General features: G+C 59.7%; 3 protein-coding genes across 3 annotated transcripts; 1 reads left to right on the top strand and 2 right to left on the bottom strand.

Moving 5' to 3' along the window:
* Nucleotides 1-1,962: 1,962 nt before the first annotated feature.
* Nucleotides 1,963-9,701, bottom strand: COLEC11 (collectin subfamily member 11). The gene is made up of 7 exons (XM_070428368.1): nt 9,655-9,701; nt 7,416-7,557; nt 5,155-5,226; nt 4,493-4,564; nt 4,168-4,221; nt 3,232-3,327; nt 1,963-2,704 (listed from the first exon to the last, which is right to left on the bottom strand). The coding sequence occupies exons 2-7, from the start codon at nt 7,531-7,533 to the stop codon at nt 2,313-2,315; spliced, it is 804 nt and encodes a 267-aa protein (XP_070284469.1). The 5' UTR covers nt 7,534-7,557; nt 9,655-9,701; the 3' UTR covers nt 1,963-2,312.
* A 2,660-nt stretch (nt 9,702-12,361) lies between these two features.
* Nucleotides 12,362-17,912, bottom strand: RPS7 (ribosomal protein S7). Its single transcript, XM_070428634.1, has 7 exons — nt 17,885-17,912; nt 17,605-17,687; nt 17,441-17,512; nt 16,237-16,380; nt 15,673-15,737; nt 12,739-12,889; nt 12,362-12,472 (listed from the first exon to the last, which is right to left on the bottom strand). Exons 2-7 carry the CDS (start codon nt 17,677-17,679, stop codon nt 12,395-12,397), a joined length of 585 nt encoding a protein of 194 aa, XP_070284735.1. The 5' UTR covers nt 17,680-17,687; nt 17,885-17,912; the 3' UTR covers nt 12,362-12,394.
* Nucleotides 17,913-19,296: 1,384 nt separating this feature from the next.
* On the top strand, nt 19,297-24,536 carry RNASEH1 (ribonuclease H1). Its single transcript, XM_070428633.1, has 8 exons — nt 19,297-19,506; nt 19,721-19,833; nt 21,033-21,194; nt 21,640-21,739; nt 21,885-21,939; nt 22,281-22,365; nt 22,882-23,006; nt 23,805-24,536. The coding sequence occupies exons 1-8, from the start codon at nt 19,385-19,387 to the stop codon at nt 23,889-23,891; spliced, it is 849 nt and encodes a 282-aa protein (XP_070284734.1). The 5' UTR covers nt 19,297-19,384; the 3' UTR covers nt 23,892-24,536.
* The last annotated feature ends 614 nt before the right edge of the window (nt 24,537-25,150 follow it).

Raw genomic sequence — 25,150 nt, 5'->3', positions numbered from 1 at the left:
CCTCCCATCACCTGCCCTCACCTCCCATCACCTCCCATCACCTGCCCTCACCTCCCATCACCTCCCATCACCTCCCATCACCTCCCATCACCTCCCATCACCTGCCCTCACCTGCCCTCACCTCCCATCACCTGCCCTCACCTCCCATCACCTCCCATCACCTCCCATCACCTGCCCTCACCTCCCATCACCTCCCATCACCTCCCATCACCTGCCCTCACCTCCCATCACCTGCCCTCACCTCCCATCACCTCCCATCACCTCCCATCACCTCCCATCACCTGCCCTCACCTCCCATCACCTCCCATCACCTGCCCTCACCTGCCCTCACCTCCCATCACCTCCCATCACCTGCCCTCACCTCCCATCACCTGCCCTCACCTCCCATCACCTCCCATCACCTGCCCTCACCTCCCATCACCTCCCATCACCTGTGCTCACCTGCCCTCACCTCCCATCACCTGCCCTCACCTCCCATCACCTCCCATCACCTCCCATCACCTCCCATCACCTGCCCTCACCTCCCATAACCTCCCATCACCTGCCCTCACCTCCCATCACCTCCCATCACCTGCCCTCACCTCCCATCACCTCCCATCACCTGCCCTCACCTCCCATCACCTGCCCTCACCTCCCATCACCTCCTATCACCTCCCATCACCTGCCCTCACCTGCCCTCACCTCCCATCACCTGCCCTCACCTCCCATCACCTGCCCTCACCTCCCATCACCTCCCATCACCTGCCCTCACCTGCCCTCACCTGCCCTCACCTCCCATCACCTCCCATCACCTGTGCTCACCTGCCCTCACCTCCCATCACCTGCCCTCACCTCCCATCACCTCCCATCACCTCCCATCACCTGCCCTCACCTGCCCTCACCTGCCCTCACCTCCCATCACCTCCCATCACCTGTGCTCACCTGCCCTCACCTCCCATCACCTGCCCTCACCTCCCATCACCTCCCATCACCTCCCATCACCTGCCCTCACCTGCCCTCACCTGCCCTCACCTCCCATCACCTCCCATCACCTGTGCTCACCTGCCCTCAACCCCATCACCTGCCCTCACCTCCCATCACCTGCCCTCACCTCCACTGTGACAGAGCTGTGCCCAGGGCGGCAGGGCTTCGGGACCCAGACGCAGGACCACGCCTAGAGCTCATCTTCCCACAACAGTCCTTTTCCTGCTGAGTCCTGTGTGTCCCCTGTGGATGCTGCCCCCTGGGGACACACGCTGTTCTGAGGCTGAGATCACGGGGAGCGAGCCCGAGGATGCTCTGAACGGGGGACCCCTCCCCTGCCTGCCCCGGTTCTCCCTGCACCTCCCTCCTCTCTCTCTTCCTCTCTCTCCTCTCTCTCTCTCTCTGAATACGCCACCCCACCCCCCAGCATCCATGCAGCCTGCTGCTTGGCGGTTTGGTCACGGCAGTGTCGCCCTCCCGCCACTGGGCGACAGTGTGGCCAGGCGGCCCTGAGGTGGCCACGGCGGGGTCTGGGCCCAGGCTCACTGCGCTCCCCGGAGGGGAGGCCACGGGCCAGGGGTGAGGCGTCCGTCCGTCTGTCCAGCAGCCAGAGGACCTGAGTCCAGTCAGGCCCGGAACGCAGAAAGGGGACACGGATATTTTTGTCCCAAAGCCACTAAGTCTTGGGTAACCTGTGACCCGGCCACAGGTCACGAATCCGGCCGTTGGAGAAATTCAGAGAATGGCCCTGGCCTGGCCCGAGACCATCAGGGGACAGGGCGTCAGCCTGCAGATGGGAGGGTCTCGGGTTCGAGTCCTGGCCAAGGGCACACACCCGGGTTGCAGGTTCAATCCCTGGCCCCGTCCGGGCGTGTGTGGGAGGCCACCAATAGGTGTACTTTCTCTCTCCTCCCCACCCCCACCCCCAAATCAGTGGGAAATACCCTCGCTCCTGGGGTGAGGTCAGGACAACACACACTCAACTGTTGGTGCAGAGAGTTTATTCCTCGTTCCTGAAACCCGGGTTCGCAGCAAAGCACAGGTGTCCCTACTGGGCTAAACGGCAGCAGCGTGTTTATGTCATTTACAGAGGCACGGGCCAGTGAGGGGCTCCCCCCGGGACCGGAAGCAGCCGTCACGGGAGACCCGCCACGGGGGCCGGGAGAGGCACTGTACAGTTTAGAGCGAGCGAGCCCTGCTGAGCAGCAGTCGCACGGGGACACGGCTACAGTGCGAGCCGTGAGGCTGACATGACAGGGAGACGCTGCTCCCCCCGCACACGGCTCGGTCTGGGCTCAGCACAGACAGCCGTCACCCCCGAGCTGTGCCCCGGACCCGCCCGGGCCACCTCACACGTGCTCCTTGTCGAACTCGCACAGGAAGTGCATGGGGAGGTGGCAGGCCACGTCGTTCCAGCCGCCCGAGGCCTCCATCTCCACGCAGTCCTCCTCGTCGTAGGCGTTGTTGGGCTCGCCGCCGCGCCACTTGTGGAAGGTCTGCATGGGCGAGCGGTCGGCGTACACGAAGGTGCCCTCGCGGTCCAGGTCGCTGATGCCGATGAAGACGCGGGCCAGGCCGGCCTGCGCCACGTAGGCGGCCAGCAGCCCGTTGGTGGCCTCGTCCCTGGGCATGGCCAGCGCGCCCCCGCGCCCCTGGCAGGCCCGCTGGGCGTCCAGGTAGGCCCGCTCCTCCTTCACCAGCAGGTAGAGCTTGCCCTCCGTCTCACGCACGCCGGCGACAGCTGCGGGGGAGGGCAGGGCTGGAAAGTGAGCACTGGCTCTCTGTAACACACTCGGTGTGGGCACGCTCGGTGCGGGCACACTCAGTGCGGCAAGCTCGGTGCGGGCACGCTCGGTGCGGGCACGCTCGGTGCGGGCAAGCTCGGTGCGGGCACGCTCGGTGCGGGCACACTAGGTTCGGGCACGCTCGGTGCGGGCACACTAGGTTCGGGCACGCTCGGTGCGGGCACACTCGGTGCGGGCACACTAGGTCCTGGCACACTCGGTGCGGGCACACTCGGTGCGGGCACACTAGGTGCAGGCACGCTCGGTGCAGGCACGCTTGGTGCGGGCAAGCTCACACACTCGGTGCAGGCACACTCGGTGCGGGCACGCTCGGTGCGGGCACACTAGGTGCAGGCACGCACACAGACGGCGGGCAGCCCTCACACGCGCCACGGAGCCACGTGAGCCTTGAGTCCCGGGGGTTGGGGGCCAAGGGGGGCAGGGGGACGGCGGGGGGACAGAGAGGACTCCGAGAAGCACCTACCATTTTTTATGAACTTCAGCTCCGAGGTCAGCTGGGTGACCTGGTTGTCCATCTCCCCGATGGCCTTCCTCAGCTGGCTGCACTCACAGGGGACGCCTGCAGGATCGGGCTGTGTTAGGGAGCTGAGCCAAGGGTGGGGCTTGGAAAAGAAGGCAGGCCTGGCTCAGGGGCTGAGCATTGACCTATGAACCAGGAGGTCAGGGTTCGATTCCCCGTCAGGGCACAGGCCCAGGTTGTGGGCTCAATCCCCAGTGGGGGGCGTGCAGGAGGCAGCCGATCCATGTTTCTCTCTCATTGATGTTACTGTCTCTCTACCTCTCCCTCTCTCTCTGAAATCAATAAAAATATGCATTTTAAAAAAGAAAAGAAGGAAGTAGCCACAGTCAGTCCCAAAATACAAATGTTACTGGACAGACTCCGCAGCCCTTGAGGCCTAGGCGAGAGGACTGCGGGGCCTGGCTCAGGGCAGTGGCCCTGGAGGCACTGGAGCTTCTGAGAACAATGGTGGTGGCGGAACCAGGTTGCAGGGGGGAGTACTGGGGTGAAGAGGGACTGGGGTGAAGGGGACGCCTGGCCAGGGGGGGACTCGGGAACTGTCGAGAACCATGGCATGAGGGAGGGGCCACGGAGGGGGGCAAGGACATGGGAGTGGAGAAAGGACCCCGAAAGCGCAGAAGAGCTTTTCTCAGAAGCTTGGTGGCCAGAGGAAGGGGGGCCCGGGGCACCCCGAGCGGGCTGTGGGGAGAGGACACGTGGTTTTGGTCGGGGTGTCTGAGCAGACTAGGGGAGATCCGGGGAGAGCAGACCGCAGTCCCAGGAGGACGTGCGCGAGTCCGGGTGCGGGAGACGGTGCCCCGCCGCCTGCAGCTCCGGGTCAGGAGCTACTGTCAGAATCGCGTTTTTAGGCAAGTTGATCAGCCCGGGGCCCTGCCGTACCTGGTTCTCCACTGGGGCCCGGGGGCCCCATGTCGCCCGAATCCCCCTTTTCACCTGAAAAGGAAAAGCAAGGCAGAGGTGAGACGTGAGCCACGAGTTAACAACGTTGTGTCCTCCACATGTGACTCGTGGACCAGAGACTGTCCTGCCACGGGGCCGGCCCGCAGTGACTCCGACCCCCCAGGCGCACACGGGGGATAGAAGGTGTCACGTGCCCAGCGCACAGGGACAGGCATGACCTCCGGCGGCCCGGACGGTCTGCGATCATCCTCAGAGCAGCGGGTGGGGCGGGCCTGGCGGGACGTGAGGCAGCGCGGGGAGGTACCTTTAGAGCCGATGGGACCGATCTTCCCGTGGCGGCCCACACTGCCCTTCTGCCCCTTGTCACCCACGCCCCCTGCAGGAAGCAACGAGATCCGGTCGGTGATGCACAGGTGGCGCCATGCCCCTCCCATTGACATCACACTCACCCACTCACACACACACACTCCCATGCACTCACTCACTCATTCATACACACACACACTCACTCTCATGCACTCACACACTCACACACATTCATATACATATTCACACTCACACACTCACTCTCATGCACTCACACACACACAAACTCTCATGCACTCACTCATTCATACACACTCACACACACAGTTGCAATTACACACACATTCATACACTCTCATGCACTCACACACTCTCATGTGCTCATACTCACATTCATTCACAAACTCACACACATTCATTTACACACATTCACATGCTATACATACATTCTTTACACATAAATGCATGCACACACACATACACACATGCCTACACACACACACACACACACACATCTAGTATACACTCATACATACATACACCAATCCAAACATATTCAAGCATATATATTCACAAATGCACGCACACACACCATACACATGCCCATGTGCACCAGCTCTCCCCCGCCACCCTGTGCAGTCTGAGGGGCCAAGAAGGTACCTTTCTCTCCTGTGGGGCCCACTCTCCCAGGCCGTCCGGGCGCGCCTTTGTCGCCCTTCTCTCCAGCGTCCCCTGCAGAAGCCACATGCAGTTATTTAATTATTTTTAAGCATATTGTTATTGATTTCAGAGAGGAAGGGAGCGGGAGAGAGAGATAGAAACATCAATGTTGACAGAGAATCATGGATCGGCTGCCTCCTGCATGCCCCCTAATGGGGATCGAGCCCACAACCCTGGGCATGTGCCCTTGACCAGAATCGAACCTGGGACCCTTTGGTCCTCAGGCTGACGCTCTATCCACTGAACCACACCAGCCAGGGCTGGACGTGCTTCTTGAGAACAAAGGCTGGTGCCCAGCTCTGCTCCCGTGCTGAGCCTCAGGATTTGAAATGTTCACCATCTGCTTCTCTCAGGGGCAGCAGAGAGCTAAGCCCCAGGGGTGATACCCCAGCCAGCATTTCCATAAACCTCTCCGCTCAAAGCTCCCATGCACTCCGCACTGCCCCCAGAGCAGGCAGCCCTTCCGCGTCCCTCTCTGCCGGGCATCGATCGGGGCTGCTGCACTGGAGTTCTCCGCGAGAAGCTGCTTCTCTGGCAGCAGAGGCGCACATTTCAGCCGCCCGGCTCGCTCCCTGCGTCACCCACAAACTGCTCTCTCCTCCCAAAGAAAGAAAGGAAGTGCCTTCGGCATTTACTAGGCGCTTGCCTCCTGCAAACCACACAAACGTCCATGAGCAAAAAGCGTCCCATATGGACCCAATGAGACAATGTCCCATATAGACCCAATGAGACAATGTCCCCATATGGACCCAATGAGACAATGTCCCCATATGGACCCAATGAGACAATGTCCCATATAGACCCAATGAGACAATGTCCCCATATAGACCCACTGAGACAATGTCCCATATGGACCCAATGAGACAATGTCCCCATATGGACCCAATGAGACAATGTCCCATATGGACCCAATGAGACAATGTCCCCATATAGACCCAATGAGACAATGTCCCCATATAGACCCAATGAGACAATGTCCCATATGGACCCAATGAGACAATGTCCCCATATGGACCCAATGAGACAATGTCCCATATGGACCCAATGAGACAATGTCCCATATGGACCCAATGAGACAATGTCCCCATATGGACCCACTGAGACAATGTCCCATATAGACCCAATGAGACAATGTCCCATATGGACCCAATGAGACAATGTCCCCATATGGACCCAATGAGACAATGTCCCATATGGACCCAATGAGACAATGTCCCATATGGACCCAATGAGACAATGTCCCATATGGACCCAATGAGACAATGTCCCATATAGACCCACTGAGACAATGTCCCCATATGGACCCACTGAGACAATGTCCCCATATGGACCCAATGAGACAATGTCCCCATATAGACCCAATGAGACAATGTCCCATATGGACCCAATGAGACAATTTCCCCATATAGACCCAATGAGACAATGTCCCATATGGACCCAATGAGACAATGTCCCATATAGACCTAATGAGACAATGTCCCATATGGACCCAATGAGACAATGTCCCATATATAGACCTAATGAGACAATGTTGCCATGTAAGCCCAGCGATTGGGCGAGGGCTCTGGCGGCAGCCCTGGGGAGAAGGGTCACGTGGGACTCACTGCCGGACCCGCTGGGCCCTGGAACGTGGAGCTGGTCCTGCTGGGCTCACAGGTTTGGAATCGCGTGTTTTGTAGAAACGGTGGCTTTCCCCCGGCTGGCGCCCACCCCGCGGGTCTGCAGGGCTTGCTCTGCCAGGAAGGAGACCGCAGACAAAGCGACAGGAGCAAGAACGTTTGCGTTTCTAAAAGAAGGAAGAAGAGCTCCTAGGAAGCGTGAGGATTCAGGCTGCGGAGCTGTGCGACTGGCTGGGCCAGCTGCTAAGGTTCTGCTCCCGAGTGTCCTATCAGCAACTTGGACGGGAGCTCTTCTCCCTCGGGGCCTCGCACAGTGAGTGCAGAGCCTGGGACACAGGTCAGCTGCCTTCACATCCTGCAGACGCCCGCCCTGCACAGAAATGACTTCCCCATCACCGAGTTCCTGGCCCAACAGATGGTGGGCATTGTGTTTTACACCCTTGCTTTTTCAGAGGGGAACTGAGGCCCACCGAGGTCAGACCTGAGCCAGCACGGGACTGGGGACTGGGGACTCGGGACTCGGGACTGTCAGCTCACAGGAGCCCCGTGGGGAGGGGGAGCCCCCTGGGAAGGGAGCCTTACCTTTGAGGCCAGGGACCAGGATCTGCACAGAGCAGGCGTCGTCCGCCGTCTGCTGAGAGTCAGCAGGCAGGACCAGCGACAGCAAGGCCAGGCTGATGAGGGCCAGCTCCCCCCCCATCCTGAGTGCGGGCGGCCCTGGCTCCTGGAGGAAGCAGGGGAAGCGGTGCCGGGAATTCCGAAAGCAGGACAGAGAAGACAGTGTGCAGGCCACCCCGCGGCCAAGGGCGCGGCGCTGCTGGGGGAGGCCTGCGTGGCTGTGGTCTCTCTCTCGCTTGTGACCGTCCTGAGGTGTTACCCAACGTTCCCTTCTAGTTCTTTTTAAAGAAACACACGTTTTTATTCATTTTTTTAGAGAGAGGAAGGAAGGGGAGAGAGAGAGAGAAACATTGCTGGGCTGCCTCCTGCACGGCCCACTGGGGATCGAGCCTGCAACCTGGGCCTGTGCCCTGACGGGGAATCGAACCGTGACCTCTTGGTTCATGGGACGACACTCAACCACTGAGCCACACCAGCCAGGCTCTCTTCTAGTTCTTTACGGCGGACACTTCACACATGCGAAGGCGTGTTCATAGTCCATGAAGCCTTGAGGCCCGCGCCCGGCCTCACACGCCAGCTCTGCCTCGCGCTGCCGTCCCTGGCCCGTCCCACCGGGTCCCCTCGCACAGGCACGGCTCTCCCGACAGTGAGTGAGCTCGCCGCTGTCGGGCTGGTTCTTAAACAGCTGCACTTCTCGGCTACGTGTCCGTACAGGGGGCTGCGTGGCTGTGCTCGGTTTGAGTGTCATAAGATAGCAGGTCACCGTGAGGAGTCCCGGGGACCGGCCCCTCTGCCCCCCACGCACCCGGGCTACCCACCCGTGTGGCTCTGGCAGCCCAAGCTCCTGACTACGGGGAGGGACGGGGAGTTGAAGGGACAGGACACAGCTGTCCCTGTGTCACTCGGGGAGCACCTGCCGACCCTCCCCACCGCGTGGGGCTGACCCGGCTGAACTTATGCATCCGTGGCCACCCCAGGCCTCCCTGATCCTGGTCAGCCCCTAGGTCCTGCCGGCAGAGGTGGGGACACGGGGGAGGCCCTGTCCCCCCGGCCCCGAGATCCCCACCTGCACCCTCACCCGCACCCTCACCCTCACCCTCCTGCCCTCTGGGAAGAGGAATTTCCTTCGATCAACAGAGAAGCCGCAGCCCCGAGGGCCCCTGTGAGAACCTCATCTTCCGGGGCCCAGGAGGCTCGGACCCTCCGTCAGCAAAGGAGGCGGCTCTCCAGAGGGAGAGATTCCACTGGAATTCCCAGGGAGCGCAGGACAAGGTGACATCCACAGTGACAGTAAAAGGCTGAATGTGCCAAACGTACAATGTGCACTTAGCAAACACCTTCCACAGCATGGAGAACATGCCCGGGACCAGCCCAGGGAGCACAGGCCTGCCACCCCCCGCCCCTGCCACCCGCCGCCCAGGGACCGGGCCCCCAGGGGCTGCAGCCACGACAGGCCGCCACCCAATGGCACATTTTTCTTATCTTTTTACCAAAACCACAGGCCAAGCAGAGGCCGTTCCCTATTATTTTCTTAGATTGACACATATCCTGCCTGTTCTCTTCTTAGGGAAACTTCTCAAAATTGTAAATGAATGAACAGCTGGGCAAGTCGGGCCCTGCCCTGCCTGTGGTCCGCAGAGCGCTCCCCACTGCACGGGGAGTCGTCACGTACGTGAGGCGGCCTCAGCATGTGTTCATCCAGAGCCCCCGACCCGCTGGCACCTCAGCCAGCGCCACGGCCAGCGCCACGCCAGGCATCCAGCCAGAAGGGCCCCCGACTCTCGTCTCACCCCGTTTGGGAGACCAGGTGGCCCGCTGTGGAAGGTGCCCTGCTTGCCCCACATCCGGGTCCCTGTTCCTGAGCCACTGGCCATTGAGTGCAGGTGACTGGGCGTCCACGAGGCCCCACCGCAGGGGGTCGAGCCGCCCTGAGCCTGTGCCGGCTGCAGGGACAATCCCTTCACGCGGTCCCCTCGCCTGCACCCAGGCCGTTATGACTCCCACGCGACCTGGTGAGCACCAGGGCCGGGGCCCAGGTCCTGTGGACTCTGCCGCGCCTTTGCCTGGGTCTCAGCAGAGCCCGTGTCCCTCCACCAGCTCCTGCGCCGACTGTCTGGAACCCGCCTTCCAGCTCAGCCTCCCCCTGCGGCTCACCCTCCACCTGCTCCCCAAGGTGGCAAGTCCCGGGCCAGGGCCTCCCTACCTGAGGCACAGGCAAGGCGAAGGGGCGTCCTGACCGCCGGGGACCCAGCAGGACACTGCGGGCGGGTGGTGCAGCCCCACAGGAGGGGAGCGGCTGGGGCTGTCCCACCGCCCAGCAAACCAGGCTGGGCCCCCAGTGTTATCTGCAAACAGCTTCCTGTTTGAAACATCCCTGACCTGCTGGGGGCGGAGCAGCGTGGGAACGCAGACCGGGAGTCAGACTCCCAGGGCGGCTGGCAGAGGCCTAGCTAACTCTCCCCGACACCCAGCATCTGCTGCTCTTCTCGTTCTTTTCTTTTGGAAAAGTGAGTGCCCAGCATCAAGTCACCAACCAGGTCAGGGCACGTGCCCAGGGCTGTGGGCTCGATCCCCAGGGGGGACGTGCAGGAGGCAGCGGATCCATGGTCATTGGTTTCTGTCCCTCACTCCGTCTCTCTCTCTGAAATCAATGCAAACGTACCTAACAATAATAATAAAATAAAACGCGCCTTTTGGAAGTCAGGACAGCATCGGTGGAGTGGCCACGGCCGCCTGGTGTCCCTCAGACTTTGTTCCACGTGGGGCTTCACAGCGAAGCCTGAGGGCTTGTCCAGGCCCACCCCAAGGTGAGCCCAGCTCACTCCTCCTTGTGCTCCCACGAGAAGGCAACCCATGCCCCAGATGCGTGTTGTGGGGGGCTGGGTGGCTCCCCTTATACAAGGGGGCGAGGCTTCTTTAAGAAAGATGCGTAGATGGTCACGGAAAGCTGGCTTCAAAGTTGTTTATTCGACTGGAAAGGGAAGTCATAACAAATCACAGGCGTGAAGCCTGACAAGTTCCACGCACCTCACAGGATCCGGGAGAAGGGGCTTTATTAAACCGCCGACAGCACCGGCACAGGGACACAGGCCCGACGTGGGGGGGAGGCGTCACGGCCCCGCACCCAGGGAACGATTCAGGACTCCCCGAATCGACAGGCAGGTGGTGTCACAGAATCCCACCAAACACTTAGGGAAAATTAACACCAACTCTGCTCCTCCCCCAGCACATGGGAGAGAGTACTTAGCCATTCACCCAGGAGGCTGGTGTCACCCCGAAACCAAAGCCGCACGAAGGCAGTGCCAACCCAACTGTGGACCATAACCCACAGGGTAGAGATGCAAACACCTTAAAGGTCTTTATTGTTGAAGGTATTACATGTCCCTTTCCCCACTGACCCGTCCAGCCCGCCTGCCCCCTTCACCACCCTATTGTCTGTGTCCATGGGCTGCTCACCTCCCACCACCCACCCTCCCACTGAGATTCCATCTACAGATGCAAAGTTCTTTAAAAATATTTTTATTGATTTCAGAGGGAGATAGAAACATCAATGAGAGAGTAATTGATCAGCTGCCTCCTACTGGGGATGTGCCCTGCCTGGGAATGAAACCGTGACCACCTGATTCTTAGGCTGCCTGTTTCAAGTCGATTGCAATTAGGACGGATCTTAGGTTGTGATGCGTTTACTGTGCCTCACAAATGAACACCAGCCATCAGGAATCATGGTGCTTCTCCTTCCCCTGGGCTCATTCCTAGCTCTCCAGTCCTGGCCATTGGTGAAGGCTTTTCCCCTCGTGACCTCTGACCCTCTGAGGCCACTTCCAGTGGGAGGAGAATCTGAGCCCTTGGTCACTGTTTACATTCCTCAGGGATAAGGGAGACGTCTGGACAGAGCAGGCCGGGCTCTGGATGGAATTTCACTGGAGATTCAGCCTGTAGTCCTATCCCTGGGACACTGCCACTTAGGACATTCCCCACGGATCCCTCCAACAGGAGGGGCTTCCTTCCTCCAGCTCCTGCAAGTGCAGAGCAACACGAGGCCCGCTCCCTCCCCAATGCGGACTAGAGTCCCAGCCTGTGTACCCGCTCAGCTGGTCACTCTGGACACAGGACTAGGTGGCCTGGGCGTCATGTCAGGCATTGATGATGGCGGCTGGCAGCTGACCCGAAGCCCTAACGTGCAGCAGATGCTCATCCCGAGAAGCCTGGCCTCACTGGCCCTTGGCTCTCGGCTTAGATCCTAGAAGCCTCCTGGCAAACAGGACCAGACCCTGCTTCACCTCCAACTGCCCCGAAGGCCTGGAGAAAACGAAGGAATCCAGTAACTCACTGGCCCGTTCACACCTTAGATGAAAACCCAACCTCACCCTTACACTTGACCTTTCCAAGACCGTGTAAGAGCCAACGTGAAGCCCCACATGGACACACGGGGCCCAGGGGGGGCGGGGCTCAGTGAGTCTGGTTCAGTTCTACTGACCAACCGGGCTGGAGGTCTGGCCAGGACACCGAAATGTGCTCAATGCTACTGAGCTGTACATGTGACGATGCCGAAGATGTAAAGCTTGTATGCTTTTTAACCACAAAAGAAAATTAGCAAACACAACACTTTCTCATCAGACTCTGCACGTGGAAAAGCCCGTCCCCGTCATGCAGCTCAGCTCCTGGCACTGCCCGCCTCTCACAGGAGCCATTCAAGCCCGGCCGCCCCTGACTGCGCGGTTCAGCACTGCTGGGGGCGTGTCTGCACCTTGGGCCGGGCCCTCCGGCTGGGCCACACGGAAGCGCTGCTCTGGGGCTACTTCCCCCGACACCGTCATATCCCTGCATCCCGCCTCCCGCCGGGCCTGAAACCTCGCCGAGGAGGGAGCTACACCTTCTCTGAGATTCCGAAAGACCCCCCCTCAACACAATACTAAGAATGTATTTTATTTAGTCATTTTTCTTTACAGCTGGAACTCTGGGAATTCAAAATTAACGTCCTTGCCCGTGAGCTTCTTATACACACCAGAAAAAGTTTCAACCTTCAAGAAAAAAAAAACACATAAAAAATAACAGAATTTTCCTACTTTGCCCCTTGTCCCCATGCACAACCCCTCTAAAGCCAAACCCTGGAAGCAGTAACTTCCCGTTTCCTAACAACCCAAAACAGCCCCGAGGTAGACCCGGCACATGGTGCCGCCAAGGGCGGTGCCTGCCGAGTTTCTAGCCCTTCCTGGTGCCTCATGGTGCCTCACGCTGCCGCCCACGCGCGGTGCCCGCACCCACCCCAGCCCCCAGCGGCCGCCACCTTGTGCTCGACGTTGTTCTGCTGCGCTTTGTCCAGATGCACCTTGATGAGCCGGCTGCCGTCCAGCTTCACGCGGATCCTCTTGCCCACGATCTCGCTCGGGAAGACCAGGTCCTCCAGGATGGCGTCGTGCACAGCGGTCAGCGTGCGGCTAAAGGACAGGGACAGTGAGGGTCCAGGGGACAGAGGAGCTCCGCTAGGCCGAGGGCACCTCTGCACGTCACAGCCTGAAGGGCAGGTGCCAGGTCCCCCCAATCCACACCTGCACCCGTTTCCAAACACGCTCCCGACCCCGAATACAGCGACCAGGGCCACAGCCAAACCAGTAGGTGACAACCACCTACTGATTCATTTGCAAGGTCAGTGTGAGATGCCACCTGGTAAAGGAGTCACCAAGCCTCGGCAAGTGAAGCTCCAGGGAAGGGGCGAGGACTCACACCCATCGTAGGCGCACGTCCACTCGTAGCCTCCTCAGCTGTCATGCGCACATGATCTCATTTATCCACCAAAGGTCCTGCAGGAGCTCCCTCGGCCTCTCACGACCCTAACCCTCATTCTCAACAATCACTCGAGGCAACACCCCACTCCCAGAGACTTCTACCAGCTCTAGGACAGTGGCCCCTGAGGCCCCCCAACTTCCAGCCTGTCACCCCTCCCCCCAAACCGCCATGGACCCTGCTGCCCCCGACATCGCGTCACCTTCGCAGCCCATGGGCTGCTGACAACAGAAGGTCAATGACTCCCACCCTTGGAGGCACCGCCAGGCAGTGCAGGTGGCGGGACTGAGCCGACAAGACAGTTCTCCAGCTGACAGAGCTCCTGTGCCCTGGGGGGTGTCTAGGGCCCTGTACCCGGATCAGCACGGTGCGTACGGCACCAACCCAGTGCCCGTCTGGAGGCCCCACACGCAGGGAAGGCTTTCTAGTGGCTCCCAGTCCAGTGACTGCCAGGGTCTCACTGTGACGCGGCCACAGACCACCCTCCAAGGCCTCCATCACCTCCAGGGACAGACAAGACAGTCGGCTCCACTGACCACCGCTGCCCCTTACAGCACGTGGTTCTCACAGGGCGGGGCAGGCGCTCAGACATGGGAATCTGTCATTATTCCCTTTCAGACAAATCAGATGGGATCAAACCCTGGCCGGTGCCAGTAGCTCGGGCGGTTAGAGCATCGCCGCCATACACCATGGGGCTCCATCGCGGTCAGGGCACATGTGAATCCACCACCGAATGCACGATTAACCGGAACAAATCAGTGTCTTGTCTCAAATCAACAAACATTTTTCAAAAGGCACCTCTTCTCCAACGCTGTCTAATTTCTCTTCAAAGGGCAGCCACAGCAACACAACTTCGATAACCAACAACCAGAGACTGAGCTGCGTCAGCGAGAAACGTTTGAGACTTTGCTACAGATTAAAAGCCAAACAACATGTAAACCTCAGCATTGAATCTGTGAGAGAAAGACGACCCCTGAAGCAGGAAGCACGTCTGAAGGCAGGAGGCCCGGCTGGGCGGGGGGGGGGGGTCCCGGAGGTACCCTGAGAACTGGGTCTGTCAGGAGGACAGTCGCCACCTGAGGCCGTGGGACCGCAGGTCCAGGAGCCAGGTCCTCAGCTGGGCGAAAAGCCGAGGGTCTGTTTTTGTGCTCAGAGCTGAGATCACAAACCACTAAGGTGTCAAGATTAACAAACTAAATGCTCTTGATAATCTCCTCGATCTGACCTCTTGCAAACTAGCTAGGACACAGGAACCATTCCTGGACTTTTCTTTTTACTCCGAGAGCACTGATGAAAGCTGGGGCAGGGAACGAGGGAGGCTGAGGAGGAGCAACAGGGGAGCCCAGGCGGGGCTGCTTTGGCTCAGAAAAGTCAGAGAAAAAGGGCCCTGGAGAGAGTCCCAGGGGGGGAGCTGCCTGTCACCCCCCCCCCCCCCCCCCCCCGGTTGCAGGTCTCAGGACCCTAGGAAGCGCACACCTGAGAGGGGAGGTGGCAGGCTCCCAGGAGGGAGAGCATGCGAATTCCTGAATTCTTACGACACTAAAGCTGCCCAAGGACAAGCTCAAAGGACCGAACTCTATAATTCAAGCCCCAGAAAACCCACACCTGCCTTCCCAGCAGCACCCACCTGCTGTGGGGCAGTAAGTACATCAGCCCACACCCTGGAGTCCCACCTGGTCCTACCTCCAGACACAGGGAAATGGCTTCACCACTCCCAGGCCTCCCGCACTGTGACAGCCGCCATGGGCCAGCTCTCCAGGCCGTGCCAGTCTCCCCACCTTGACTTTTGTATTTACTTTTTATTATTTTCCCAGGTTTTTTTTTTAACTACTTACTTAAACAATTAAACAAACCTTTCCTCCCCAACCTGTGAGCAGGGATGGAATAATACAAACTACACACTGAAGGCCCATCTGGCAGAGCAGGACACTGGAATGTTTTTCTTAAACCTATAGGGAGGGCAGGGCAGGCTGCGGGCCAAGCCTCCCAGCCTGTGAAACCAGAGACTTCGACCGAAGGCGCAGTCCACTGTCCCGAGTCACACAGAGAACCCAGGCAATCAAGCTCGTGAGCATCAAGTCACCAGAAAAGGCGAATTTACCTTAATTCACAGCAAAGATAAAAAGCAAAGACGACAGGGCCGGGCCACCCCCGCTGTGGGGTGCGCCCTGAACGAAGGGTCCCTTCCCTGTCCCTCCTTTGCCCAAGAGCCAAGGACACACCTCCATCTTGTGTGACAGCCGTGACCATGGTCCCAACCACGCAACACTGTCATTCCTCCAAACCACAAACTCCTCACCTCCCGTTACCGAGGAAACCAGTCACTCACTAACAAGCCCAGGTGACGTGACTTCAGAAGCCTCCCCAGCTCTTCCTGCAACAGCCCCGCGAGGCAGCGAGGCAGCGGGCGATGCGTGGAGGCCGACACCAGACTCACCTCCTGGGACGCTTCTGCTTATTCTTTGTCCGGCTTTTTCGAGTTGGCTTGGGCAGAATCCTCCTCTGCAAGGGAAAGAGTTATCATGCAGCGGCAGCAACAGGACCTTAAGTTGTCAGGGAAACTGTCAAACTGCTTTAAAAACAGACACAGGACAGAACCTCAACTCTGAGAAAGCCAAGCCACCCAGACTGGCAAGTTCCTGAGAAACCCTCCCATCCCCTTTCCTCCAGCCGGTCCTCAGCGTCCCTGCATCCCTGCCTCCACCTGCCTCACCTGCGCAGCGCGAGCTTCAGGCAAGTGATTCTCAGGCAGAAAAATCCTGGCTCCGGTGCCTTCTCTTTAAGCAACTATGTTTTCGCCATTTGAACATTAATAGCAACAGTGTACTTTACTTACCCCTTTAGACCGCCACAAGCACACCTCCCCGGCTCTCTACCATCTACACTAGCTTCTCTACATGCACAACAGGGTTACTTGAATCACTCCACGTGCTCACACAGCCCAAACACGCATGATCTCAGCGGAGTTCACGTCATAGAACCTCCCAGGGCACACAGGTACCTGGGCGATGAAGACCACGTGCTTCCCGCTGAACTTCTTCTCCAGCTCGCGTACCAGCCGGACCTGGATTTTCTGGAAAGACTTGAGTTGAGGAACTGGGACGAAGATGATAATAGCTTTCCGACCGCCACCAACTTCAATTTCCTAAAAAAGACAAATCTGGAATCAGCCTACGTGCCCACCAGCAGATGAGTGGATTAAAAAACCATGGTCTCCATCTACACAATGGATTACTATGCTGCTGAAAAAAGGAACTCTCACCATTCGCAACAGCATGGGTGGACACTGAGAGCATTATGCTAAGCGAAATAACCCAGTCGGAGAAAGATAAACATCCCATGATCCCACCCATTTGTGGAATATAATGACCAACATGAACACAATAGACCCAGAGACTTAGAAGCATCCAACAGACCATCCAACCTCAGGGGGAAGGCGGGGAAGGGGACAGGGGGGTAAGAGATCCACCAAAGGACTTGTGCGTGCATATGAGCGTCCCATGGACACAGACACTAGGGGGGTGAGGGCATGTGCTGGGGGGCGGGAGCGGCCGGGGAGAGATCAATGGGGGGGAAAGGAGACATGTGCAATACTTTAAACGACAAAGAATTTAAGTTAAAAAAACAGACAGACAAATCCACAGTATAAGCTGGGAGCCTCCACGGCGCACTGTCAGACCGGAGTCCTGACTCCCGAGGCCCTTCTCGGGCCACTCTGCAGCCGTCCCACGGCCGCCAGCCCTCCGCTGTCACTCCTCCTGCCTCACGTGCAGGGACCGCCGGCCTAGGAGCGCAGCGCAGCCAACAGTCCACGGCGGGCAACTACGTTACGTGGCTTCCAACAACCACGGGCTGGCTCTGCTCTGCAGACTCGAAACTATGCGAGACACGCGTCCGAAAGCCCCCATCGCCTGCACGCGGAGCACGCGCGCCGAGGACAACGGCTTTGCGAGTAAAAGCGGAAACGCGGCCGGCGGGTAGGGAGCCCAGGGGTACACCTGAGCCCAGGGGGTGAACCGCACACCCACCCGCGCAAGGATCAGCCCCGCCCAGGGCCGGCCCCGCCACGTCCCCTCGTGCGGGGACAGACAGGGTAGGACAGGCCGCCGGCCGCACACCGCCCTGGGGTGCAGCCCGCCGGGGACCCCGGGCTCCCCCCCGGCGCCGGGGCCGACACCGGCGGAACGCACGCCGCGTGGCCTTACCTTGGCCGCGGTGATGTTCAGCTCCCGCAGCTGGGCCTTGAGGTCCGAGTTCATCTCCAGCTCCAGCAAGGCCTAGAGAGGGAGAGGGGCGACCTCAGCGACCCGCCGCCGGGTCTCCGCCCCCACCGCCCGCCCGGCCCGCGCCGGCCCGCCCTGCGTCTCACCTGGGAGATGCCGGACTCGAACTCGTCTGGCTTCTCGCCATTGGGCTTCACGATCTTGGCACTGGAACTGAACATGGCTCCCCCTGGAAACAGAGAGCGCTTAAGGCGGAGCGGGTCCCCGCGCCCCCGACCACCCCACGCGCCATCGGGGAGCCCACGCCGCGTTATCCGCCGTATCCCCACCGGGCGAGCAGGGCCCGCCGCTCCAGAGCTGCCTCCAAAGCGTGTCCCCCTCGAAATCGGCAGAAAAGCTCGCGCGCACGGGAGGCCCCACACTTACTTGGGTGAGCGCCGGCCTGAGAAGAGACCTTAGTCTCGCGAGAGCTCGTCAGATCTCGGCGGCGGAAAGGAAGAGGCGGAGCTAAAGGACCGGAAGTATCACTGAGACAGGGCGGGAGCCTAGAAAGTCCGGAAAAAAGGCTCCAGGGGCCGGTGCGCCAGTAACACTCACCAAATTCGCATGGCTGGTAAGTTCCGCTGGGACCTGCAGTCGGTACGTGTGGATTCCCAGCTCAGGGACCGGAGGACAGGAGAGCAGTGGGGAGGCGACTCCCACACACGCTTCTGCACGGCTACTGCTTGGCCCTCCAGTGTGTCCACAGCGAGTTCTCCTTAGGCCTCCAGGACAGTGCAGGTGTCCTTGCACCCAGGAGCTCAGCCCCGCTCGCCATGAGAGTTACTTGACAAGCCTGGGTGAGGGCATCCTCAGGCGTCACACTTGTGCTGGCATCGTTCTTGTTAACAGGTCCCTGTAGGGGCACCATTGCTGACCACCTGTAGGGTCATCACTTAAATCGGTTAAATAAGTAACAAAAGAACATTGCCCCTGGAAGATTGCAGTTAAAATGCCCTTAGCTCAGTAATTTCCCCCGTCCCATGGGCTACCAGGGGGGCATTTTCTACTGCTACTCAGGCTGAGGGGCCGACTGGTCAGACCGCCCAGATGACTAGCAGAAGCCTGGGAGTGCGTATGGAAGGATGGGGCGGGGGCGGGGCCCTCCCAGCGCATTTGACACCCAGAGTGGTTAGCACCCTTCTCCCGCCAACGAGTTTTCTTAGCTATACCCCTACCATGATCTGTTGTAATTCATTATTTTAGAACAAATAATTAGCAGTTAAAAAGCATAAATGTCCATTTCAAAGACATTATTCAAATTTAATAACACATGTAATGTGCAGACTAAAATCTGCACTTTAATGAACATATTTCACGGGAAGTTCTCACCGCCCCGTTCCCCTGTTTTAAGTTTTAAACACAAGTGGTCTCTGTGATAAAGGCGCGCAGCCAGCAGTTCACTTGGAGAAGTGGCTCCTAAGTAGGTGTGACCCCGCGATCACGCTGGGGGGCGGGGGGCAGCTGTCACGCAGCACCTTCGCTGGGCCCCTCGGGTACCCCCTCTCTTCAATTACAACCCACCGGTTTCCCAGCCAGAAGGGCGCCAGGCCCCGCCCACCACTCTCAGGTCCCGCCCACACCCCGCGCAAACCAATCGCCCTAGACCTCGCCCCTCCGTAGGCTCCGCCCTCCGTGTGGCCCCGCCCACACCGCCCTAGATCCAGGCTCCGCCCCGCCCCGCCCCGGGACCTGCCCTCCGACCTCACTTTCTCAGTGACATCCCGGAAATCGACGAACCAGAGGAGCGCTCGGCTCCAGGCCCCGCCCACCGAGCTTGCCACTCGGGTTGACGTCATCTCCCCGCGCCCCCGCCGGGAGTTCGTTCCGCGCGATGGCGGCGCGGAGCCGAGGGCCGGGGGGCCGGCCCGGGCCCGGGAGCGAGCGATGACCCGGCTCCTGGGCGCGGTGCACAGAGTCGCTCTGGCCGCCGTGCGCTGCGGCAGCCGCGGGCTCGGCATGTTCTACGCCGTGAGGAGGGGCCGCAAGGCCGGGGTCTTCCGGACCTGGTGAGAGCGCCGCCGCCCGGAAGTGGTTACCGGGCTCGTTGTCGGAGACCCCAGGGCTGAGCGGTGCTGGCGTCGGGGAGGCACGTGCTGTGCGCTCGGTGCGGGTCCGAGGCGGGCGGCCGTGGCTGCCCGCTGCCCGCCCCGGGAAGCACCACCTGGGTCCTAGGGGCACAGCGATGCCGGGCGGGGGGGAGTGACGTCGCCTCTGTTCCAGGAACGAGTGCAGAGCGCAGGTGGACCGCTTCCCCGCCGCCCGGTTCAAGAAGTTTGCCACCGAAGAGGAAGCCTGGGCCTTCGTCAGGAACTCGGGGAGCCCTGGATCGACAGGTAGTCCCCACGCACATCACTGTCACCTTCGCCTGTGCCCGGCTTCTCCCCTCCCGGGTGCCCCTGTAACTGCCCGGCCTCTCCCGTCCCAGGTGCCCCTGTAACTGCCCGGCCTCTCCCGTCCCAGGTGCCCCTGTAACTGCCCGGCCTCTCCCGTCCCAGGTGCCCCTGTAACTGCCCGGCCTCTCCCGTCCCAGGTGCCCCTGTAACTGCCCGGCCTCTCCCGTCCCAGGTGCCCCTGTAACTGTGCACGGCCTCTCCCGTCCCAGGTGCCCCTGTAACTGCCCGGCCTCTCCCGTCCCAGGTGCCCCTGTAACTGCACGGCCTCTCCCCTCCCAGGTGCCCCTGTAACTGCACGGCCTCTCCCCTCCCAGGTGCCCCTGTAACTGTGCACGGCCTCTCCCCTCCCAGGTGCCCCTGTAACTGTGCACGGCCTCTCCCCTCCCAGGTGCCCCTGTAACTGCACGGCCTCTCCCCTCCCAGGTGCCCCTGTAACTGCACGGCCTCTCCCCTCCCAGGTGCCCCTGTAACTGCACGGCCTCTCCCCTCCCAGGTGCCCCTGTAACTGCACGGCCTCTCCCCTCCCAGGTGCCCCTGTAACTGTGCACGGCCTCTCCCCTCCCAGGTGCCCCTGTAACTGTGCTTGGCCTCTCCCCTCCCAGGTGCCCCTGTAACTGCACGGCCTCTCCCCTCCCAGGTGCCCCTGTAACTGCAGGGCCTCTCCCCTCCCAGGTGCCCCTGTAACTGCACGGCCTCTCCCCTCCCAGGTGCCCCTGTAACTGCACGGCCTCTCCCCTCCCAGATGCTCCTGTAACTGTGCACGGCCTCTCCCCTCCCAGGTGTCACAAGCCTAGTTCTAGTTTCCATACAGAATTTTGGACTTTGTTTTTTGTGGGGAAAGAGCCCCTGAGATTTTCAGTCTGTGATCCCCGCGGGTTCATAACCCTTTGTGTCTCTGCCGATCCACCCAAACCAGGTTTATGTTTAACAGAAGCTTTGCTCTCACCTTCACGTGGTCCTCGTCAGCTTGTCGTGGGTTTAGAATGATCCCACAGGACATCAGAGTCCTTTCCTCTTTACGGAGGGCACCTGGGTCCGACTCAGTGTTAGCGACACTGAAGGCCTCGCTGAACTTGTGGATTCTTAGTCACTGTGTCGGGTTCGTTGTTTCTGGCTTCTGAGCCGACTCTGTCTTTCAGGGCAGGAAGATAAGCTCGTGCAAGAATCACAAGTGAGAGCCGGCAAGCGATGCCGGGAGCCCCTGGCCGCAGGGGCGGAGAACGGGGAGCCGCAGGCGAAGCATGTGAAGCAGGCCGGGGAGGCAGCCCCTCCGGTGGGCAAGGACACGTTCTCTTACATGGGTGTGTCTTTCTTGTTTGTTTTGTTTTTGTTTAATATGTTTGTATTGGTTTCGGAGAGGAAGGGAGAGGGAGAGAGAGATGGAAACATCGATGAGAGAATCCTTGGTCAGCTGCCTCCTGCAGGCCCCACACGGGGGATCAAGCCTGCAACCTGGGCACCTGCCCTTGACCAGAATCGAACCTGGGACCCTTGAGTCCCCAGGCCGACCCGCTCTCCACTGAGCCAAACCAGTCAGGGCAGATTTTCTATTTTTAATGTATAATTAAAATGTATGTATAAAAACTCTTCCCCCCTTTTAATGGGGGAAGTTGGAGCTGAGGTGTAACGTCCTCATTCTCAGCCGAAAGGGCATTTTACTCGGAAACCTCGAGCTCCGCTGTAGTAAACCTGTGGGTGAATTTCGGTTTCCCGGGAGGCGGCCACTCACTGAGCTTCCATCTCCAGGCGAGTACGTCGTCGTCTACACGGACGGCTGCTGCAGCAGCAACGGGCGCCGGCGGGCGCGCGCGGGCATCGGCGTGTACTGGGGGCCCGGCCACCCTTTGTGAGTAAACCGCGCCGCGGGGCTGGGCTGCAGGCTTCGCGGCTCGGCCTGATTCCTAAGGGCTGCTTTTGTGCGAGGCTTTTGCAGGTCAAATAAGAACATCTATGCTTATAACTTTATTTTTTCTCTACTATTTTGAAACCAGGAATGTGGGCATTAGACTTCCTGGGCGACAGACAAACCAAAGGGCAGAAATTCATGTAAGTTACCAGATAATCTTCCATAACAATGTACGGGCGTGTTCTGTAGCATCGACTGTGAACGTAATGCACTTCCTGCTCTCTGTGTGTGAGACAGTCAGAGTCCAGAAGGAGCTGTGTGGGCCAGTGACAGTTATGAAGGACAGGGCTTTTCTAGAAGAATGATGGAACATGTCCAATAGGCGTGTAAGCGGAATTGTGTACGTGGCATTATCTCATGTGGGAATGTCAGCATCACAGTCCACACAGGGAAGGGACGCTGCGTCTGAAGTCCCTGAGCGTCTGTCTGTCTGTCGGGAGCTGAGCAGGCTCCGTGGTGACAACCGACCTCTCTCTTCAAGGCAGCCTGCAAAGCCATAGAGCAAGCCAGGGCTCAGAACATCTCGAAGCTGGTTCTGTACACAGACAGCATGTTTACCATCAACGGTGAGCTTTCACGTCTTCCTTCTGGGGTTTTCTAGTAAATTTGCCGGGAAATAGGTATTTCCTTCCCTTGTGGGGGGCACTGTATGGGGGGGCCCTCATGTCAGTGGGGCTGCATTAGGTTTGTCGGGTCTGAAGGGAAGGGTGCGGGCCTGGGACCCAGCTCTGCTGCTCCAGGGTTTGCCACAGGGTTTCTTTGCCGGGACTAGAGCCAGGGCAGGACGCAGGTGAGGCCCTGCTCGGGGCCCTGGAGGCTCACTGTGCGTGACAGGAGGGCGTGCTGGCGGCTTCTTGGGAAACTGTGGGAGCACGGGGAGCAATGCTGAGGTTGGGGCACTTCCTGGAGGAGGTGACGTCCCGGGCTGAGAGCTGTAGGCCGAGGGCGGTTAGAATCGGAGGAGAGGGAGAGCGTCAGGCCCGCGGGCCCGGAGAACAGGAAGGCCAGGGTGCTGCTCAGAATACAGGTGGGCGAGGAGGAGGCACCGTCCGCGGCTCCTAGTCTGGAGGCGTGTCTTCCAGGCATCACCAGCTGGGTCCAGGGCTGGAAGGAGAACGGGTGGAGGACGAGCGCCGGGAAGGCGGTGACCAACAAGGAGGACTTCATGGAGCTGGACAGGCTCGTCCAGGGCGTGGACATCCAGTGGGTGAGTGTCTTTATACTAATTTTGTTAAGCCCTGGCCGGTTTGGCTTGGTGGATAGAGCGTCAGCCTGCGGACTGAAGGGTCGCAGGTTCGATTCCCGGTCAGGGCACAGGCCCGGGTTGTGGGCTCCATCCCCAGTGGGGGGCGTGCAGGAGGCAGCCAATCAATGATTCTCTCTCGTCATTGATGTTTCTGTCTCTTTATTCCTCTTCCTTCCTCTCTGAAATCAATAAAAATATATTAAAAAAATAAAAAATAATTTTAAAAAATAATTGTGTTAAACTGTGTGATGAGACCTTAGTAAGAAGACTGCCTTTCCAAAATGGAAGTATTTCTTTTATAAGAGATGAGTTTTGTTAAAATTACTTTTTCAAACAACCGGGAGCAAGTTGGACAGCACCCGTCTCCCTCCCCGCGCTGTGGGCCAGCCAGGACCTGAGGGGGCGGGGGCGCTGCGGGAAGCTCGCTGTAGGCGCGAACGTGTTCACAAACACAGGGCAGCCTTCCCACAGGTTCGGGGCTGTGAGTGTCGGGGCACCCGCCCTGGTGCACACGCCTGGTGCACACACATGCTCTGCCTGGAAAGCTTACACACCCGTCGTACGTGGGAAAGAGCAATACGCACAGGCAGGTCCAGGCTGGGAGCTCAGGATGGAGCTGTGTCCCTGTGTCCAGGACGCACAGCAGGAATCGGCCCTGCGGTGTGGCCCACAGGGGAGGGCGGGCAGGCGCCTCCTCAGCCCCCTGGAGGTTGAGCTGCCACGAGGGTGCAGGAGTCAAAGGGAAATTCTGCTTCACAGATGCACGTTCCTGGTCACTCGGGGTTTGCAGGCAACGAGGAGGCCGACAGGCTGGCGAGAGAAGGAGCTAAGCAGGCGGAGGGCTGAGCGGCCGTGCGCCCGGGGACGCCGGTCACTTCCCGTGAGCAGTGAGACCGCGCGAGGGCAGAGACCCTCCCGCCCACTCAGGAGCCGCTGGTGTCCCGACTCCTGTGATGACCTGCACAGCCATGGGTCCGAGGTGTAAGACTTCCTGCAGAGCCAGCTTGACTGGGCGGCTGCGCTCCCATTGCTCTCACTGCAGCCTGGACACAGTGCTGGGACTTGACTCCCGAGGAGGCGCTAATAAACCTTGGCCAAGCAGTGCAGAGTCTTCTCGCGCGTCTTGGCAGGGGGCCGCGTGCAGACCGGAGAAAGGCAGTGGTGTCCACACGGCTGGGCTGCCTGTCACTCCTGCAGGGATGGGGGTGGGCCGGGCTCCTCGGCAAGCCCAGCCTCTCCCCGCGGAGCCCACGCCTGGTTCCGCCGTCTCAGCTGCTCCGATGGATGCTTGTTATCTACTCACACAGCGAGTGCGTCCCGGCTGCCTGCTCTGGGTGCAGGACTGAGCAAACGGGGAGAAAAAACCCCACCTTCAGAGCTCGAGTTCCTCCGGGGACAGACAAGTCACGTGGAGGCAAGTGCTAGGTGGGAATATAACGGATAAAGAGGAATAAGAAGGGCCAGCTGTGTGTGTGCGTGTGTGTGTGCGTGTGGGGGGGGGGGTGCGCGGAGAGCTGGGAGGGGACAGGAAGCAGAATTGCACCTGCAGGTGTGGCCAGGAAAGCTGGATGAAGAATGGCATTTGGGCTGACGGGGAGGGACCCACAGCACACCTGCAGGAAAAGTGTGCGGAGCAGAGGCACAGGGAGCTGCCTGAGGCAGGGTCCTGGGCGGGGGGGGGAGTGCAGGAGCTGGGGCGGGTAGGCACCAGGAGCCACAGGCTGTGATGGGAGCTGGGCTTCTGCACCGAGAACGGCCTGCAGGGGGCAGGATGGAGGTACGGCAACCCGCTGGAGACACCTGCCATGTCCAGGGAACAGACAGATGGCCTCTGGGCCAGGACCCAGCGTGGGCTGGTGGGCGTGGTCAGTCTGCATGAAAGCCAAGGACACACACACACACACACACACACACACACACACACGCTATAAAAGTAAGTACAACACCCTAACCGGTCCCCTTCAGAGGAAGGCAGGAGGCAGGGAGGGAGTTAATGATCCTGGCACTGAGCCTGCCTTTCCCGCATGAACTCCATCACGGGGAAACCAAGCAGGAGTGTGGAGGCAACTTCTAAAACCGCTCCAGCCGCCCTGGCCGGTCGCTCA

Source organism: Myotis yumanensis, unplaced genomic scaffold, assembly GCF_028538775.1.
Source record: "Myotis yumanensis isolate MYYU_CA2020_CCGP unplaced genomic scaffold, mMyoYum1.0.hap1 SCAF_11, whole genome shotgun sequence".
NCBI lineage: Eukaryota > Metazoa > Chordata > Mammalia > Chiroptera > Vespertilionidae > Myotis > Myotis yumanensis.
This window is presented reverse-complemented; position numbering and strand designations above follow the sequence as displayed.